General features: G+C 33.4%; 1 protein-coding gene across 1 annotated transcript; it reads left to right on the forward strand.

Moving 5' to 3' along the window:
- The first annotated feature begins 16,499 nt into the window (after window positions 1–16,499).
- On the forward strand, window positions 16,500–18,598 carry LOC145120511 (uncharacterized). Its single transcript, XM_079056318.1, has 2 exons — window positions 16,500–17,383; window positions 17,446–18,598. The coding sequence occupies exons 1-2, from the start codon at window positions 16,575–16,577 to the stop codon at window positions 18,584–18,586; spliced, it is 1,950 nt and encodes a 649-aa protein (XP_078912444.1). The 5' UTR covers window positions 16,500–16,574; the 3' UTR covers window positions 18,587–18,598.
- The last annotated feature ends 293 nt before the right edge of the window (window positions 18,599–18,891 follow it).

Genomic DNA, 18,891 nt, shown 5'->3' on the forward strand with positions numbered 1-18,891 from the left:
TTGTCTACACTATTAGACAAGTCAATATTAAGTACACTATTTCCTAGGCTATCAACACAAGTCACTGTTTCATACACACCATTACAAGGCAAAGCTTCAAACATAAAAACACCATTCTTATAAACCGAAATTGAACCATTCAAATCATTAAAAGAATATGTAAAACCTTGTCTGAACAATGCATGAAATGAAATAATGTTTCTCGTCATCTCAGACGAATAGCAACAATTAATTAAATCTAATCTAACATCATTACTAAGCAGAAGCTGATAAACTCCGATCTTGGTTACTGGTGAAGACTTTCTGTTTCCCATGATCAGGTTTATCCTTCCTCGCTCTATCTCCTCACTTTCCTTTAGACCCTGCAAATCAGAACAGATATGAAAACCAAATCCTGTATCAAGGACCCATGAACGAGAAGATAATGAGTTATTAGCAGAAATAGTGTAAATACCTGCCGAAGATGGTTTCACTTTGCCATCCTTGATATCTTGCAGATATTGTGGGCAAGATCTCTTCCAATGCCCCTTTTGGTTGCAGTAAAAGCAAACTGCCTCTTTTGGATCAGAAACATGGGGAGTGGAACCATTGGGCTTAGCCTTTGGGCCATTACTAGATGACCCAGCTTGAGCCTTTCTCTTCTAGTTTTGCTTGGGAGGACCTTTCCTCTTTTTCCCCTTTCCCTGTCCAATAGCCAAAACAGGGGCACTCGTAGGTGTGGAGGGTATACTTTTACCCTTCATCCCTGCCTCAGCTGTCTGCAACAAGTTGTGCAATTGGGCCAAGGTCTGCTCAGTATTGTTCAAATGGTAAGTTAGAATAAACTGACCATAACATTCAGGAAGTGAGTTCAAGACCATGTCAATGGCCAATTCCTCATCAAAGTGAATATTGAGCTTGACCAAACGCTTTATGTAGCGTTGCATTCTTTGCACATGTGACACAACCGACTCCCCATCTTTCATCTTGCAAGCCATGAGTAACTTGACTACTTCGAACTTTTCTTGAAGAGCTCGCTTATGGTACTTTTCCATAAGGTCCTTGTTCATCTCGAAAGGCCAGTAGTCCTCATAGTACCTCTGCAGTTCTGGGGACATAGTTGCCACCATGATGCATGCCACTTTGGTAGCATCATCGTAATGTTTCTTGTAGGCAGCAAGATCTTCAGGAGTAGCTTCATTCTCATCAAGCTCTTTGAGCTCCTTTTCAAGAACATATTCTTTGTTCTCAAAACGAAGAGCCATCTTGATGTTGCGCATCCAATCGTTATAGTTTGAGCCATCCATAACGACTTTGGAGCATATATTGAGCAAAGAGAAGTTTCGGTTGGAGGAGGACGAAGCAGAAGTGTTTCCAGGAGTAGACATCTGAAAAGAAAGAAAGTTTTAGTTAGATTTCAAGATACCTTAATAAAATAACCCAAAGATATAATATCAAGGTTAGGATCCAACTATGAAGATTCACAACTTAGAAATGGGATGCCGAGATCCAAGTGTAAATTTCATAAAGGTAGGTGAATGACGATTCACCAATTCCACCATTAAACGAAACAACCGAAGTGAAATTCCTAATTCTTTTTAGATACATTGAAACTATTCAATGGCATGTTTTGATCTCAGATTATGCTCTTCTATTTGTGACTGGGATGCCGAGGATCACAAACAAGATGTGAATAACCATGCAAATGTGCTTGGTAACCTCATTGTCTTTATCATTAACTATTGATGTGCTGGTAAACCACACACGCTCCATCAAAATGACAATTATGAGATACCCATTACTACTCTTTATTGGTGCCTTTTAGTGTGCTGGTTAACCACACACGCTCCACTAACGACCAATAAAGCATAATGTGCAATTTCATGGATTAGCATACTTTTCACATTTTTCCTAAAGTAACTAGAGTTGGGATTTTGAAAATAATGTTCTAGTACTTTCTTTAATATCATTATACTTTTAATGAGAAGTAGTTGTCCTATCAAATCCGTTCTGCTAACGACCCTCCACTAATCAAGGAAGCGGTGGGTGAGAGTGGACACCCATTCAACTACCATTTTATAGGCAGTTTCCTTATACCCCCCTTATAGATTAGCTTCGTGAATGAGGCATACTAGCGATTTGACTGACCATATTCTTATACATATATAATATTAAACTTTTAATTATAATATATATATAAGGTGTGTTTTAAAACATTTTAAAACTTCAAGGGTTTATAAATTTCGAAATTTAAGCTATTAAATTTAAATTTAAATAAACCAATTAACTAGATTTAATATTTATCTTTTAATTAACTATTAATCAAATTATTAAATCTTGTAAGGATTATCTAATTAAATTAATCCATTAATTTAATCCTAATCCTTATCCCTCTAAATTTCGAAAAATAGGGTAAGGATAATTATCCAATTAATCTAATTAAACAACAATTATCCAAAACAAGAAACCCTAAAACTTCTAAGCAAATTTCGAAATTTACAAGGGAGGAGGCTAGGGTTTTCAAAACCCTAACCCTAATTTCGATTAGGGTTCTTTGGAGGCTAGGGTTTTCGAAAAAACCCTTTGATCCAAAACCCTAGAAATCGAAAATTTTGGCCTTTAGGGTTTAATAGCTATAAACCCTAATTTGCAATTCAACAATTGTAGCAATTCAATTTAAAACAACAATGGCTTTGATACCACTGATGGGTTTTAGGTACAACAAATAAACTAGAAAAACAATTCCTAAGTTCACATGCAACCTACTTTGGATCTATGTTTTAACTATTGAACATACAACTTTGAATTGCAAAACTAGAACCCTAGAGGAGAGAGGCTAATTTCGAAATTAACAAACTAGGGTTTAGGGTTTACATACCTTTCAATTGTTATAGCAAACAATTGATATTCCCTTGGTCTTGATCTTGATCTTCTTGGAAGCTTTAGCACCACAAGTGTAATGCCTCTAATGGAATCACACCCAATGACTAGCAAGAAGGAAAGTAGAAGAGAGAGGGGAGAGGGAGTATGCAAAATCTTGGCCTTAGGATTTCTTCAAAAGAAAGAGTGACCAAAAACATGAACCAGGAGGCTCCTTATATAGCTGAGGGATCTAGGGTTTAAGGGAAACCCTAGTTATCCTTTGCTTAGGGCCTAAGCAAACCCAAGGGCCTTATCCAAGCCCCTATGGACGAAATTATTAGGGTTTCCCCTAAATATTTCGTCCACCCTCTTCCAAGGGGGTTCTAGAGCCTTCCACTCAACTATTAGATAATTGCAAACTAGTCCCTGCACCTTATAATTAATTCTTTTAACCCCAAAATCAATTCTGATTAATTTCTGGCTAACAATTAATTAAACATAATGATTTCTAATTAATATATTAATCCATTAACATATTAATAAATCATTTATATATATATATATATATATATATTAATTTATTAATCTTATAAATTAATATCTCTCCTTTCATAATTTCCTTGTCCAGTTGCTAGGTTGAGGGCAACCCAAAAGGACTGTGCTGCTATCAATTCAAGTACATACCAATTATAGTTATGGGCTTAGACACCTAATCCAACACGTACATCCCACCTTCCATGTGTCCAACCTGAAGAAGTGTCTTTCTGATGAGACTCTTTGTAATCCCACTTGATGAAATCGAGTTAAACAGAGTCTACACTTCGTAGAAGAACTTGTGGAAATCATAGACAGGGAGGTCAAAAGGACGAAACAAAGCCGCATACCCATAGTGAATGTCCGTTGGAAGGCCAAGCAAGGGTCGGAATTTACTTGGGAGCGTGAGGACCAAATAAAACAGAAGTATCCACATCTCTTCCCTAGCTCATGAGTACCCACTCCAGTACGAATTTCGGGACGAAATTACTTCTAACGGGGGGATGATGTGACAACTGTCAATTTTGGATCCAATGAAAGTCAACAAGCCAACAAAAGTCAACAAGTCAACAAAAGTCAACAAAAGTCAACAAGTCAACAAGAGTCAACTCAACCCGTACTAGAATTTTAGGTAAATCTTGATGTTTCCTAACATACAACCTACAAGTATAATACGAAATACCTCTTTCTTCGCCAATTATTGAATAAAAATCCTACTTTTATATTAGCAACGTTAATTTCAATAATTCCCACATATATTATTTTGGTATAAATAATATTTTCAACACATTGAGCTATTATCTTTATTGATAATACTTCCTTTATGATGATTTAAATTTTTATAATTCAAATTAGGTAACTAGTCATTAGTTTTACCATTTTTTTTATAAAACACCCATCTTTTTATAAAAATTCTTAGTTTTTATAAAAAATGAAAAGGTTGACTTTGGATGCATGGAAAGCCCCATCAAAGGTCAAATATAGCTACAACTTTTCACAAACATGTTATCCAACAAGCAACCAAGCAACCATCACCTCACCCCACCCACCCCTCTCCCCCCATTTAACCTCGGCCGAGAGCTCCCCACACCCCCACCATCTCCATTTTTTCTTCAACTTTCTCCATATCCTCTCAAGAACAAAGCTCCTCCTTCTTAGTCTAATTATTCCAAGTGGTTCTTGACATTTTGGTAAGTGTTTTCTTTATAATCTAGTGATTTTACACACATGCATGCTAGTTTTTATGACTTTTACACACATTAACATGTGTTCAAATCCATAGGATAATACCATCTTCAAGTGTTCTTCAACCATCTTCAAGTGTTCTAAACTTGAGGATCTTCATCTTCATCTCTTTAACCAACCACAAACACACTCAAGGTGAGTTCATACCCCATATTTTCGAGTTTTTCATGTTTTTGCAGGGGGGGGGGGGGGAATACAAGAAAATTTTGATTTATAACACAAATGTTTGTATGTTTCATTTCTATGTTGTATAAAGCATTAATCTTCATGAAATGTGGTTATTACTTGTCTGTAGAACTGTAAGTTCTGAAATCTTCACTTTGATGGTGCGGAATCCCAATCAAAGTGTATAATGCAAGATATAACATGAATAAGAACACAAAATGAATCTTCAATGCACACGATATATTGATTAATCGTCCGGTACATAAGATTCTGATTACACACTGTTTTCTCCATGTTTCTCTCTAGATCTCGTTCTTGGCATATGGCAGCCCCCTAGAACATCCCTCACTTATATCTAGGCTAAAATAACACTTATATGTAGACCTAATAAGAAACCCCAAGCCCAAAAACCAAACAAGCCAATATTAAGCCTAACCAAAATCACATGTGATTTTGGTCCAAACAACATCAAAACATGGTGTTTTCGGTCCTAGACCGAGAACTCTAATATCTTATGAAAAGCAAAGTATAAACCATAATGTATGACCTAACAATCTCCCCCTTGGTTTATAGCTTTCTTTTCACTTAGAATAAACCGTAATTTAGTCCTAATAATCTCCCCCCTTGGTTTATTGCTTTCTTTTCTTTTCAGAAAATTAAAAAAAAATCCAAAAATATTTTATTTTTACTTTTGAGTGTAATTTTAATTTTAATTTTATTTCTTTGTTATTTCTATTGTGTGCTAAGTTTATTTTTACTTTTATTTTTTTATCTCAAAGTTTCGTTTGTCTTGAAATGTGAATTCTTAAGAAGAAGAGACTCGAGGAGATTGTATCAGAACTTTCTGAGCAAGAAGGAAGAATGAAAGGAATTGACGGAGGATTCAAATGCGAGTGATAAACTCTTCCATATTGAGACATATACCAGTCTTAATAGGAGTCTTCGCATCAAATGTTAATGATCAAAGGTCATTTTCACCATGACTAATGTAAAACACCCAACCATTCTTTACCCATATCTAAACTTTCTCCATTAAATCATTTCCACGTACCGGTACCCCTTGAGGTTCGAGTATAAAACAACTCGGCTAACGGTTACCAAAAATTCTGTGTTTATGATCTTGGAAGTCATTGTCACCATGATTCTAAGTGAAACCCAAAATCCGAAATCCATCCATTTATGAATTGACGGTGAACATTTTAATGTTCTAGATATTTTCAGCCATGAAATTGACGGATAATGGTTCATACCTGGTGTGACACTGTACAAAATGTCAGTTAGGCGTCTTCTTTCTAAGAAATGTCGTATTTAAGGAATTGGAAGTCTGAAACTGTACAGATTATCAAATTGGTCTTGTCAGCTTTCTTTACCTAAGAACTGTCACGTCACCAGGGCGATTCACCCAACAGGGAAACAGCTATCGTTGAACGTCTCGCCAAGGGCCAAGTTAACTTTTTAACTTGAAAAACTGTATTGAGATCTTTGATCTAGGATATACATGGGATAACATCAAAACTAGCCATGAGTAGCTCTCTGATACTCAACAAATCGCAGTGCGTTCCTCCGAGTTCACACAGATACTACGAGTAGTCTCATTATGAGCCAAGGTTACATCCTTAAACAACTGTGGTGAGAAGGGTTTTTATTACTCTGTGATCCACATGGACTTTTTAGTCATGATTACTTTTCAAGGCGCAACGGTGATCATTAAAGAACTTTCATTCGAAGGAACAAGAAGTGAAAATTATTTTTCAACACTCAATCTTTCAACCCCAGAAGCAAGGTGAAGTTGTACTTGAAGTTATGTGACAGATTGCATTGAAGCCTCCTCACTCAATTTGCTGCTATCAATGAACTTGCTGAAGTGATCCAGAAGAATCGGTATCTCTGTTATTTTCTCTGAAGTATTTCAAAGCTGAAAGTGCTGATTTTCAAGAACCTTTTCAAGAAGCCTCTACACCCAAAGTGCGTTCAAGGTCAATTCTTAGAAGGAAGTCCAACTATTAAAGATGAAGTTAATCATGAAGAAAATTCATATGTTCATCTTGAAGTTCTGAAGAAATCGAAGATTAGAGTTGAATGCCAAATATCAAGGAAGAGTGAAAAGAAAAGAAAGCAATAAACCAAGAGGGAGATTGTTAGGACTAAATTATGGTTTATTCTAAGTGAAAAGAAAGCTATAAACCAAGAGGGAGATTGTTAGGTCATAAATTGTGGTTTATACTTTGCTTTTCATAACATATTAGAGTTCTCGGTCTAGGACCGAAAACACCATGTTTTGGTGTTGTTTGGACCAAAATCACATGTGATTTTGGTTAGGCTTAATATTGGCTTGTTTGGTTTTTGGGCTTGGGCTTTGTTATTAGGTCTAGGTATAAATAGTGTTATTTTAGCCTAGATAGAAGTGAGGGATGTTCTAGGGGGTTGTCATATGCCAAGAACGAGATCTAGAGAGAAACAGAGAGAAAACAGTGTGTAATCGGAATCTTGTGTACCGGACGATTAATCAATATATCGTGTGCATTGAAGATTAATTATCTTGTTCTTATTCATCTTATATCTTGCATTATACACTTTGATTGGGATTCCGCACCATCAAACTGAATCCGATTGATACGTAGGAGAATTTGGGATTTACAAGTGGTATCAGAGCTTGGATCGGTATCAATCGCGTCATTGCAAACGGTTTTTCTTGGAGTTTCTTGGTGTTTTTGATTTATATTTTATGAATTTTTTGCCATTGTTCTTCGTGTTCTTCATATTTTTAGAGTTTTGATCGAGTTTGGCATTAAGGATTTGAAAATCCCGTGTTTTTGGCAAGTTTTGGGCATTTTAGGTCAAGATTTGCGAAATCTAGGCGGATATCCTCGGTCTCGGTCAAACCCTAGGCCACCAGCAGCAGATTTCGGAGCTCAGCAGAGTTTGCGGTCGGATTCGCAAGATCTCGTCCGAAGTCCTCGGCCTCGCAACGATTTCAGTCAGCAGCAAACGTTCCCGGTCTACACGTATTTTTGTTTGATTTTTTAATTTTTAATTTTGTACTTTTGAATTTTATGATAAATAAAAACATAAATAAACATATTTTTTAATTTTTTAATTTTCTGATTTTTGTTATTTTTTTATTCTCCCCCTAAGTTTGTGTATATAATAAAATATGAACAAATTTAATAAAAATAGAAATAAAATTCAAAATGTACAAAACAAAAACTTTTGAGATCAAAGTTGTCAAGCAGTTTAACTTGCCCTTTAACACTAAATCTAATATCACTTCCCAAAATTTCTTACAAAAGAAAACATCTTTTTGAATTTTTTTTGATTTTCTAATTTTTTTTATATTTTTGAATTTTAATTTCTCCCCCTAAATTTGTGCATGGGGAAGAAATAGAATAAATGCGCAGATTTAAACAAACAAAAATAAAAATTTGTCTTTGAAACGAATCATTTGAATAAAACTCAGGAGTATCGAAAGAATTCAAACCGTAATTCAGCAATTGAAGACGCATACAGATGACTTGATAACAACAAGAAAATGCAGTAACGAATTCAGCCTTAGCTGTGTTTCAATTCCGGAACAGATTCAAAAATTCTTCACATCGTTAAGTACAATCCCCATTTGTGATCCTCTTCTTTCTTCCTTTCCCGCAAAGGATACATGCTCTCAATTAAAGTTCTGAATGTAAGGTAGTTGAGAGATGTCTCCTATCATGTTCCTGGAACAGCCACTATCAACAAAACGAAGTCTGATAATATTCATTCATAGCTGCTCCAGCACAGAGTGCGTGATTAGTTGGTCTTTGGAACCCAGACCATTTTGAATTTGGGTTGACCTTTATCATCTACACAAGGTACTCTATTGTTAGGTTTTGTGTACTATAACACTCCTATGGTGCACATACAACCCTAATAGCTTTGGATCTAAGTTTTCTCTAGTTATACATGCAACAAAATTTCCAAAGCATGAATCCTACAACTAGCATACAATTTGACATATAAATCATAATAGTAAGTTAGAAGATTACCTCATTGTTGTAGCTTGTAGGAATTGGTCTTTCAAGATCCTAGCACCTCAAGTGTGATGCCTCAAATGGAATTATAATAAACCAAGAGCAAGAGGAGGACTTGAGAGAGAAGTTTGGAGACACAAAATCGTTTATGGCTTCTAGGAACACACATGTACACGATTTTGGCTTAGAGGGGTTACTTTTATAGTGTGGGCTTCCTATGGTTTAAATTGTAAACCCTAGTCCATTTAAATAATCCTTTAAGCAATTCAATAATCCATATGATGGGCCTTATGGATTAACTCTTCATGGACTCACACAAAGAATTAGTCCATTATAATCAATATGGATCATTGGTCCAAACTATAAATATTACTGATTGACTTAATCAGTCCCCGTTAATTTAATTAGTCTCTTTTGATCACTAAATTAATTCTTAATCAATACTAATTAAATAATATTATTTCTCAATTAATATATTATACTTATAATATATTAATAAATCACAAATAACCTCTTTCTCAAATATCCATCCTATCAAATTGTTCCAAAGTGTTACAACCCAAATGGACCATGTTGTATCGGGTCAAGTACATACCAATTATAGTTATGGGCTTAGACACATAATCCAACAGTCTCCCACTTGGATAAGTCTAATAACTATAACTGCAAGTACGACTTCAAACTCCGATTGGCAATCGTAGCTCTCAAAAAGACCTTCGTCGAAATCTGATCTTATTAGTAACGCGTCCATAAGATAAGGGATCATATATTCCTCCATTCTAGATATCATATGAACTGAGACATGGATTATAATTATTCTCTTTGTTCATGTGTTGTTTCCCGATTTCCGATTTATGATGACCGACTAATCAAACAAATCAAATCAGTCCAGGCTTGACCAAGCGTTTAGGGTTGTCATCACTAAATCATCGAGGGGCCCACAGATAAACTTCAACTCAAATGCTTGCTTTTACTTACTCATCAAATCACACACAACAATATGTTTTATAACACCAAGTTATTGGTGTGTTTACATATGTCAATGTGCAACCGACTTGTAAACTACAACTCACATGTCTTGGTTTCAAGAATATAATATATTATCGTCTCATGATCACCCATGATAAAATCCATGAAGTGATTCAAATTAGCGTGAGTTGAATCCAATACTCAAATCTTATTACAGGTACTCATGAATACTTCAACAAACTTGTGTTATGTCTAAACACCTTTAGACAATCTACAAACCCATTCATGACAGTCTAGCTTCAATACCTACTTCGAAAGTATGATCGACTGTGTATAGTTTGAATAATCTAGTTATTCGGGAATTCAAAACATGCAAAGTGAAACACAAGAATAATCGAATCCAATATGGTCTCAAAACTTTTGAATATAAATAAAACACCTTTTATTTAATCACCATAATGAATACACATTATTCATTGTATAATGTTTCGATTTATCAACTTAATACTTGAATTAAAACAATAGTTATCCCATCTTTCAAGCATGCACACTATGTTCACCTATGGTCCTTTCATTGTGAAATAGATCAATTGAATACATGTTCAATGAAACTCATTTCACAACTCCAAATCATTATCACAAGTGTAAGAATGCCAAATACTTGCCACTTATTAGAGTGTGTTAGGTTCTAACATTTATGCAATGATCCTTTTGTAATGTCAATGCACCAAAGCCACAGAGACTTGGACAATGAGATTACAAAGTACTCCTTTGGAGATTGTTACAAAACAATTCCATGGAAGCGAACTCTCAATTTCAAAGTACATTCCTTTGAACATCCTTCTTGCATAATAGTTTCCAACCTACATATAGATTCTTAATATCCAATTCCTATTATGGAAACATTTCCATATTTTCCATATGACAACTCATTATTAATAGAATCTTGTCTATTTATAATAATGTCGATATGGTTCATCCATTACAATACTTCCAATTGCCCACAAGCAACCAATCTTTGGCGAACCGCATATCGTCCTTGACAGTTGTTTAATAACTTTAGTCATATCCGGTTCTAGTCCTTTTTCCCTCTTAATGCCCTAGGCATTTGGAAAATTAGAATAGGAGAATATTATAGCACATGCAATCGATCCTATATCCGAAGCATATGGGACACGATTCATAACCTGATACTTTACCAGTCTCTTGCTATAACATTTACATATATAGAATTTCCTTATGTCGAATCTTTTCAACATAACATTCATATATATATATATATATATATATATATATATATATATATATATATATATATATATATATATATATATATATGGGAAATCTCCAGAAAAGTCCTAAAATTTTACCCTAATTTACGAAAAAGTCCCAAACTAAATTTTGTTTACGAAAAAGCATGAATTACTGGTAAAAATGGCGATTTGGCCCCTTTTTTCCGGTTTACCGGTTTTATTACTTACATGTTTCAGTAAAGTCCCATTATTTTACCCTAATTTGCGAATAAGTCCCAAAATAAAATTTACTGATGATTTGGCCCTTTTCTCTATGTAACATACATTTTACCGGTTTCATTGCTGACCAGGACGCCTAGTCATTAAATGAGATGATGAGATGGATATGTTGAGTTATATAATGTTATGTTTAGCATAAAACTTGATATCATGATGTATTGTATATCTTTTTGGAACATAAAATGCAGCCAACGAAGACTACCATAATTACATAAACTAACAACAATTGCGTTATTTTTTACGTTTATAAGAAATATCAAATTGTCTATCTAATGTTATGTAACCCAATATATTCATCTCATCAGACATCAACTCATTTTCTGCCATTTTTTCTTGGAAAAACACATTTTATTTGTTTCATTGCTAACGTAGATACATAGTCATAAATGAGCCGATGAGATGGGTATCAAGTTTTACAGTAAATGTGACATTATATAACCCATCGTATTCATCTTATCAGCTAATTTAATGACTAGGTGTCTAAGTCAGCAATGAAACCGATAAAATGTATGTTACATGAAGAAAATGGTCAAATCATCAGTAAATTTTATTTTGGGACTTATTCGCAAATTAGGGTAAAATATTGGGACTTTACTGAAACATGTAAGTAATAAAACCGGTAAACCGGAAAAAAATGGGTCAAATCGCCATTTTTACCGGTAATTCATGCTTTTTCGTAAACAAAATTTAGTTTGGGACTTTTTCGTAAATTAGGGTAAAATTTTAGGACTTTTCTGGAGATTTCCCTATATATATATATATATATATATATATATATATATATATATATATATATATATATATATATATATATATATATATATATCCTCGACTAAATTTGATTAAAATATCAATCTAAACTTTTAGAATTTAAATGAAGTATAAGTTCGTCTCCCTTAATTATAGTAAAACAATTTTTCAAATCCAACAACTTTGCGAATTGAAACCTCTGTTTTCTATAATTAACATTGCTAAATCGCAACATTTACCATAATAATTATGCTCACACTAGCATAATAATTATTATCTTACTAGCATAACACTTATGCTCCCACTATCTTTAACATGTACCCAGAAATAAGTTGGACTTCTAGAAATCAATACTTATTGATTTTCTTACCAAAGTTCAGATTTCTGATACAAGATGCTTCGATAGGCCTTTATCTAAGCTAATACACATTTTATAAGAAAGCTCATATGTGTGTCTAAACTATTTCAGATTTTACAGCAATAAGTTCCGAATGTTCAAACTATTTGCCATTTCTCAAGGGATGTCGTAATCATAATCAAATTTGAGAATGCAAATGATATCTCCTTAAAATCTACTTAGTGAAAATGTTTCCTCACAATCATTTTCATGAAGCGGGGAGAAACCTTTGTCACTTAGATTAATGGTGTATGTGTTCCTATCCATGTGAATTTGTCATAACCATAATCACAAGACAAGGTTAGTGACAAATCCCAACTCATATGGATTGAACTTGTTCAATCTTAATTTCTTGCCACCTGGCAACACAAGGGCCTACCATTGTTTCCAGGTTGTTATGCAAACAATTGAGAACTTATAGAAGTCACATGCATAGTCAACGTAACTGGACTGGGCACAGAAACGTATTAAGTTGGAATTTTTGTTAGATTTTAAACAGTGAATATGGTAAATTAGGCTATGAATGAATGTATAAGATGTTTACATAACATCGTCTTATATATCTGATCAGATCTGATGTTTTGTGGTGATTATGGATCTGATGTGTGTGGTGCACACAAAGTGTTTGATAAAATGTCTCAACCAAATTCGATAAGCTATTAAACTGCGAATATGTGTTTTTAATGTATTAATTTGTGAATATCTAAGTTATTAAGCTATGAATGTGTATTTTTATGATGCACTAAGTTGTGAATTAATGTCTGAAATATTAAATTAATTTATGATTTAGTGTCTGAAATGGTGTATTAAATTGCGAATTCCAATTTTTTTTATCCAGATCTGGTTTGTGAAGGAAGAATATTGGCGTTGTTTCTACCGGTGGTTGGTGGTGGCGTATGGTAGTTGGCGGTATTAATGCTACTGGTGGTGGTAGAGTAAAGATATTTCTATTTCTCACTCATCTTCTTCGTTGATTTCAAATAAGTTATCCCATTTTAAGATCCATGTATATGTTTTTCTTTTGATGTTGGCTTCTGAAATATAAGATAATTTATGCATATATTAAAATATGAATGGGCTGTTTAGCACACTAAAGTATGATATTATACTTGTAAATGATTTTTAAATGTATTGTATTAAACTGTGAATTTTATGTATTAAACAATGAATTTTATTTACAGCTTAATATAAGAAATTCACAATTTAAAACACATAAATGTATCCATATATGAACGTATTAATGTAAGTTTTAGTTGAGAATATGGTTGTGAATATATAATTTTTATGTATTAAAATGTGAATTTATTGTATTAAGCTGTGAATTTTGTGTACTAAAAGTTGAATTGATTATATTAACCTGTGAATATTTTATGAATATTGTGTTTGCTTCTTTGAGAAGAAAGAAGCATTATACACATATATGATTTTTTGTAATTTTAAATAAATTATATAAAATTTAAACATTGACTATTATATAAATTAAACTTTGAAATAAGCACTAGCCTCTAGATTTAAAAGTATAAATGTAAGTTTTAAGTTAAAAATATGGAATTACATGTATTAAATTATTAGTTTATTAGATTAAGCTGTGAATTTTATGTATTAAATGATAATTCACTGTATTAAGTTGTAATTGACTGCATTTATTGTGAATTTTCTGTAAATTTTGTGTTAAAATATGAGTGATTGTTGTATGATTTTTTGAATTAGTTTCTTATGAGTATTATGTGTATAAGTATGTAAGAATGCATTAGTTTTTATAATTGTTTTGTATTAAATTCAAAATGAGTTAATTAATATGTTTATTAAATTGTGAATGTAGTATTTAAGTTAATAATGTATGACTTTATGTACAGATCTGTTTTGGAAAGAAAGATGGCCGCTAAGCTAGCAAAGGTTGGTGGCGGCGTGTCGTGATTGTGGTAGTGGTAGAGTTTGAGTTTGACTTCTCTAAATTTGTAAATTTATGTAAAATGGATTATATTAAATTGTGAATTTTATGTATTAAATTGTATATTGACTATATAAAGTTGTATTTAATATAATTTTTGTGTTAAAATATAAATGAATGATGAATAAATATATTAGACTATAAAAATTAAGATTTTGTCATTTTCTTACCAAAAAGACAAAAATCGAGACTTTAACATATTTAATATTACTAACAACACATGTTTACTAATAAAATAAGGGTTGTTAGGGTTCTTAACTTTTTTTTGTTCTCATTTGAACCACTCCCTATATATATATATATATATATATATATATATATATATATATATATATATATATATATATATATAATCATTGTAGAGAAAAGAAACATAAAACATTATAAAAGACAAGTGGCATTACAACTCGTCTTGTAGCAGTTGAAAGATACATATGTAATGTTAATGACATGTGCAAGAGATTGTTGAAAGACGGTGCGAGTGCTCTTACATTCACCATTTACCAAGTTAAAATTTTGAGTTTTATCTAATAATGTAATTTTTCACTTGCTCAATTTAAAATTTTGAAGTGTAAGCTAGCTGCTACAAAGGGATAGGTTTGTGATTTATCAACCGCTAATATCGAAGTTGTCAAATAAAATTTATGAAAAAAATTATCATATTTACACGAAACTTGTAGTGTAAATTAATTGTTTAAAATGCATTCAAATATATCTATCGGGGAGGAGGAGTCGTTCCCTTCCAACCCACCGAACCCACTGTCACATCAATTTTTGTCTTTTTTTTTAATGTTTCTCAACCCACAACACACGGAAATCCTATCTTTTTGAACCCACTCAACCCACTCAATTAAAAAAAATACAAAACAACTAAGATACAAGTTTTAAAACACATGGTACAAGAGAAAATAAGAAAGAGAAAGTAGAGAGAGATGATGAAGTGGGTTAGTGTAACCAATCAACCCACTCGTTGAAGCGGGAGTGGTACCGCCGATAACTCTATTGTTAATTAATATTTTACGTTTGATTGATTTGTATTTTTTTTTAATTGAGTGAGTTGAGTGAGTTCAAAAAGATAGAGTTTCCGTGTGTTGTGGTTCGGAAAGATGAAGAAAAATAAAAGAGAAAAAGTGATGTGACAGTGGGTTCAGTGGGTTGGGAGGGAATGACTTTCTCCTCCCTCATAGACTTAAATTTGGACTTTAGAGCATTGAGAGGTGATATAGAGTATGGTTCTTATTATATGGCTGAAAGATCGTATTATATATTCAATTTTAACTGCATTTAAAATAGTTTTTTTTCTAGTAGTTTTCAACATTCGGTCAATGATATTTGCACAGTTACACGACAATCTCTTCTTATTGTTTACTACTCTTTGTTTTCTTTTGAAAAAAGCAATATATTTTTACGAAACATTTATTATATTAATCTGTTTATCGCGTTTTTCCTCCATCGAAGAAAACATATAAAACTCTAAAGAAATCCATTATTAAAGTCGCATGTAGCCCCTTATATATGTTAACTTGTTTGTTGAAATCTAAGATGTTACAATTATGAAGACGGAATTCCGAGCTTTATCCAATACTGTAATCTTTCACTAGCTCAATATAAATCATTAAAACCAAAGTCGCCAAATATAATTTCTAATAAAATTATAAAATTCCATATTTAATTTTTGAAGTACAAACATCACTAAAACCAAATTATCTAGGTGATTTTTTTCTTTCTATACAATTTAATTCAAGTCCTTGTTAAAACATCATTAATACATAGAAATAATAACCATTGGTGTGAGTTAAACAAATTCTAGTTTTTATTCTTTCAATGAAGCCCAAAATGTAATCAAAGAACTAAAATAAAAGGAAGAAATCCAATTCTTTTGTGTGACATAGAAATAAAATTTCAATTAGAAAAAGAGATGTATGGTACCTTTAACTTGATATATGAGAAAGGAATGTTGTAAATAGCTTTTTAAAAACTATACTCGGAAGCAAAGCAATCTAAAAATGTTAAGATGGATTTCTTTAGTTTTAGAAATGGTATTTTGCCTTACCTTATTTTCTATAAATCCAAGGATTGAATATGTCATTTTCCACGCGGGAGCGCGCGCACACACACACACACACACACACACACACACACACACACACACACACACACAGAGAGAGAGAGAGAGAGAGAGAGAGATGGAAGAGATTAACCATTTTAGTCATAAAAGGCATCTATTAAAGCTCCTCGACTATGAGACGATTGTAGGTGCTAGTGTCAATGGTGGTGAGGAGAAATCAGGATTGATTGGTTGCCATGCATGTGAAAAACCCATATCAAGTGGTTTTGCATATGCTTGCATCCAATGTCACTACTTTCTACATAAAGCATGCGCACAACTTCCCCATACTTTCAACGACCCTTCCTTATATCATCACCCTCTAACACTTACTGATTTGCAACTTAGAGATAACAGATCTTGGTTTTGTAACATGTGTCAGATTCAAAAGAAACGTAGTGGATTTGCATATATATTTGTTGAGCAGCATAACACTTTAATTAAGTTTACAGCTTGCATTGATTGTTGTGTTTTTGAGATTGCTCACAGGGCTGAAGCAGATGCCATCAAGGAGGAGGCAACGATCAAGGTTCATCATGAAGGCCATCCAAAACATGCTTTAACCCTCCAGTTAAGACCTGCTTCATTCCTGTGTGATGCTTGCAATGCTAAGGATGAAGGCTTATTCTATGAGTGTGACACTTGTGACTTCTGGATACATAAGACTTGTGCTTCCTTAGCCCCTACCATCCAACTACCCCATCACCCCAATCACAAACTTGTTCTCGTCTATTCACTTCCTGAAAATTTCTTCAATTTCTTGTATTACTGTGAAATTTGCAACAAATACATCCGGAGGAATTTGTGGTTGTATCAATGTGCAAATTGTAGATATTTTGTCCATATCAAGTGCGCCTTAAATGCAGTGGAGCAACCTTCTACTCCAAGGTAAAAGTTGTTTACTTCTTTGTGTTTGTGAATGCTTGTTCTTAATTATATACTGGTTTCAGGGATAGCACAAGTCCTTCTATTGATGATGAAGACGCAAATAATTTGCTTCATTTTCCCATGTTAGAGGCATTTACAGATCCATTGAAACTAGTACATTTTGAAACGACAGCTCAACATAATGATGATGAAACAACTAATATTAACCATTGGAGTCATGAGCATCCATTAATCCTTCATGTTCAACCTCAACCTCAAGCTAACAGCATGTCTGGTTGTAGTGATCTAATTGAGGTATGTCACGGGTGTGTGCGACCCCTCTCCCTTCCATACTATAGTTGCAAAGATGGATGTTCATTCTCTCTCCACAAATATTGTGCCGAGTTACCACTCAAATTACAACATCCACTTCACCCAGATCATTCGCTTGCCTTGATAAACACAAATCATTCGCTTTCCTTGATAAACACAGATAATTCGCTTGACTTGATAAAAACATATCTTTTGCTTGCCTTGATAAACACATGGGGACATGGGAATTACAATCAATGCAATGGTTGTGGGAGCTTTTGCAACACGTTTTTGTACAAATGTGAAACTTGTGAGTTCAAACTTGATGTTAGTTGTGCATTTCTACCCAACACCATCAAACATAAATCCCACAAGCATCCACTTATGCAAGTTATCGATCCTGTACCTGCTTGTACTGCTTGCAACATGTGGTCTAATTATATTAGTTATGCTTGTAAGGCTTGTAGCTTCACATTGGACATGTATTGTGCAACGAGATCGCCAGATTCCCTTGGTCACAGGTATTGCAAAGGACATGAAATCCCATTGACATATCCCCCCGTCATGGATCATCCTGAAGATTTCTTTTGTGATATATGTGAGGAAGAAATGAACCCTAAGCTCCCCCTCTATTATTGTGGCAAATGCAAAAATTCTTTTCACCGTCATTGCATTAATCGATTGAGGCTTTTTGAAAACGTTTTCCACGAGGGCATAACCATGAATGTTCGCTATCATAAACATCCGTTAACATATGTCCGAAGAAAGAAGACGCCCAAGTATGTGTGTTCTAATTGTAATCAAGATATTAATGGTTGTTTGATCCTAGAATGTCGGAGTAGAGTCTGTAGTTTCAATATATGCTCTCAATGTGCTTTTTATAGGAAATGGGGCCTTAATCATGTCATATGATTAGGAACTAAGAAAGGGTCATATATGTCATTGTTTCCATAAATTATAAATATATATGTTGGATTTCTCTTCTTCGTGTCTTATATTCAACAACTCAATGTTCATAGCAAACTTACACATATTTTCAATCTGTATATACCTTCTCCAAGTGTATGTTAAACAACCATCACAAATCACATAACAATTTGCGGTAGTAGATCTCCACCTTTCTTTGTAAACGGATTGAGATTTATAACAATCCAAATGGTATAAGATGGTAATGTATTTTGAAATTACACTATAGTACATTGTTAGTTCATTCGACT

Source organism: Lactuca virosa, chromosome 6, assembly GCF_052849685.1.
Source record: "Lactuca virosa cultivar CGN04683 chromosome 6, Lactuca_virosa_CGN04683_v6, whole genome shotgun sequence".
NCBI classification, from domain to species: domain Eukaryota; kingdom Viridiplantae; phylum Streptophyta; class Magnoliopsida; order Asterales; family Asteraceae; genus Lactuca; species Lactuca virosa.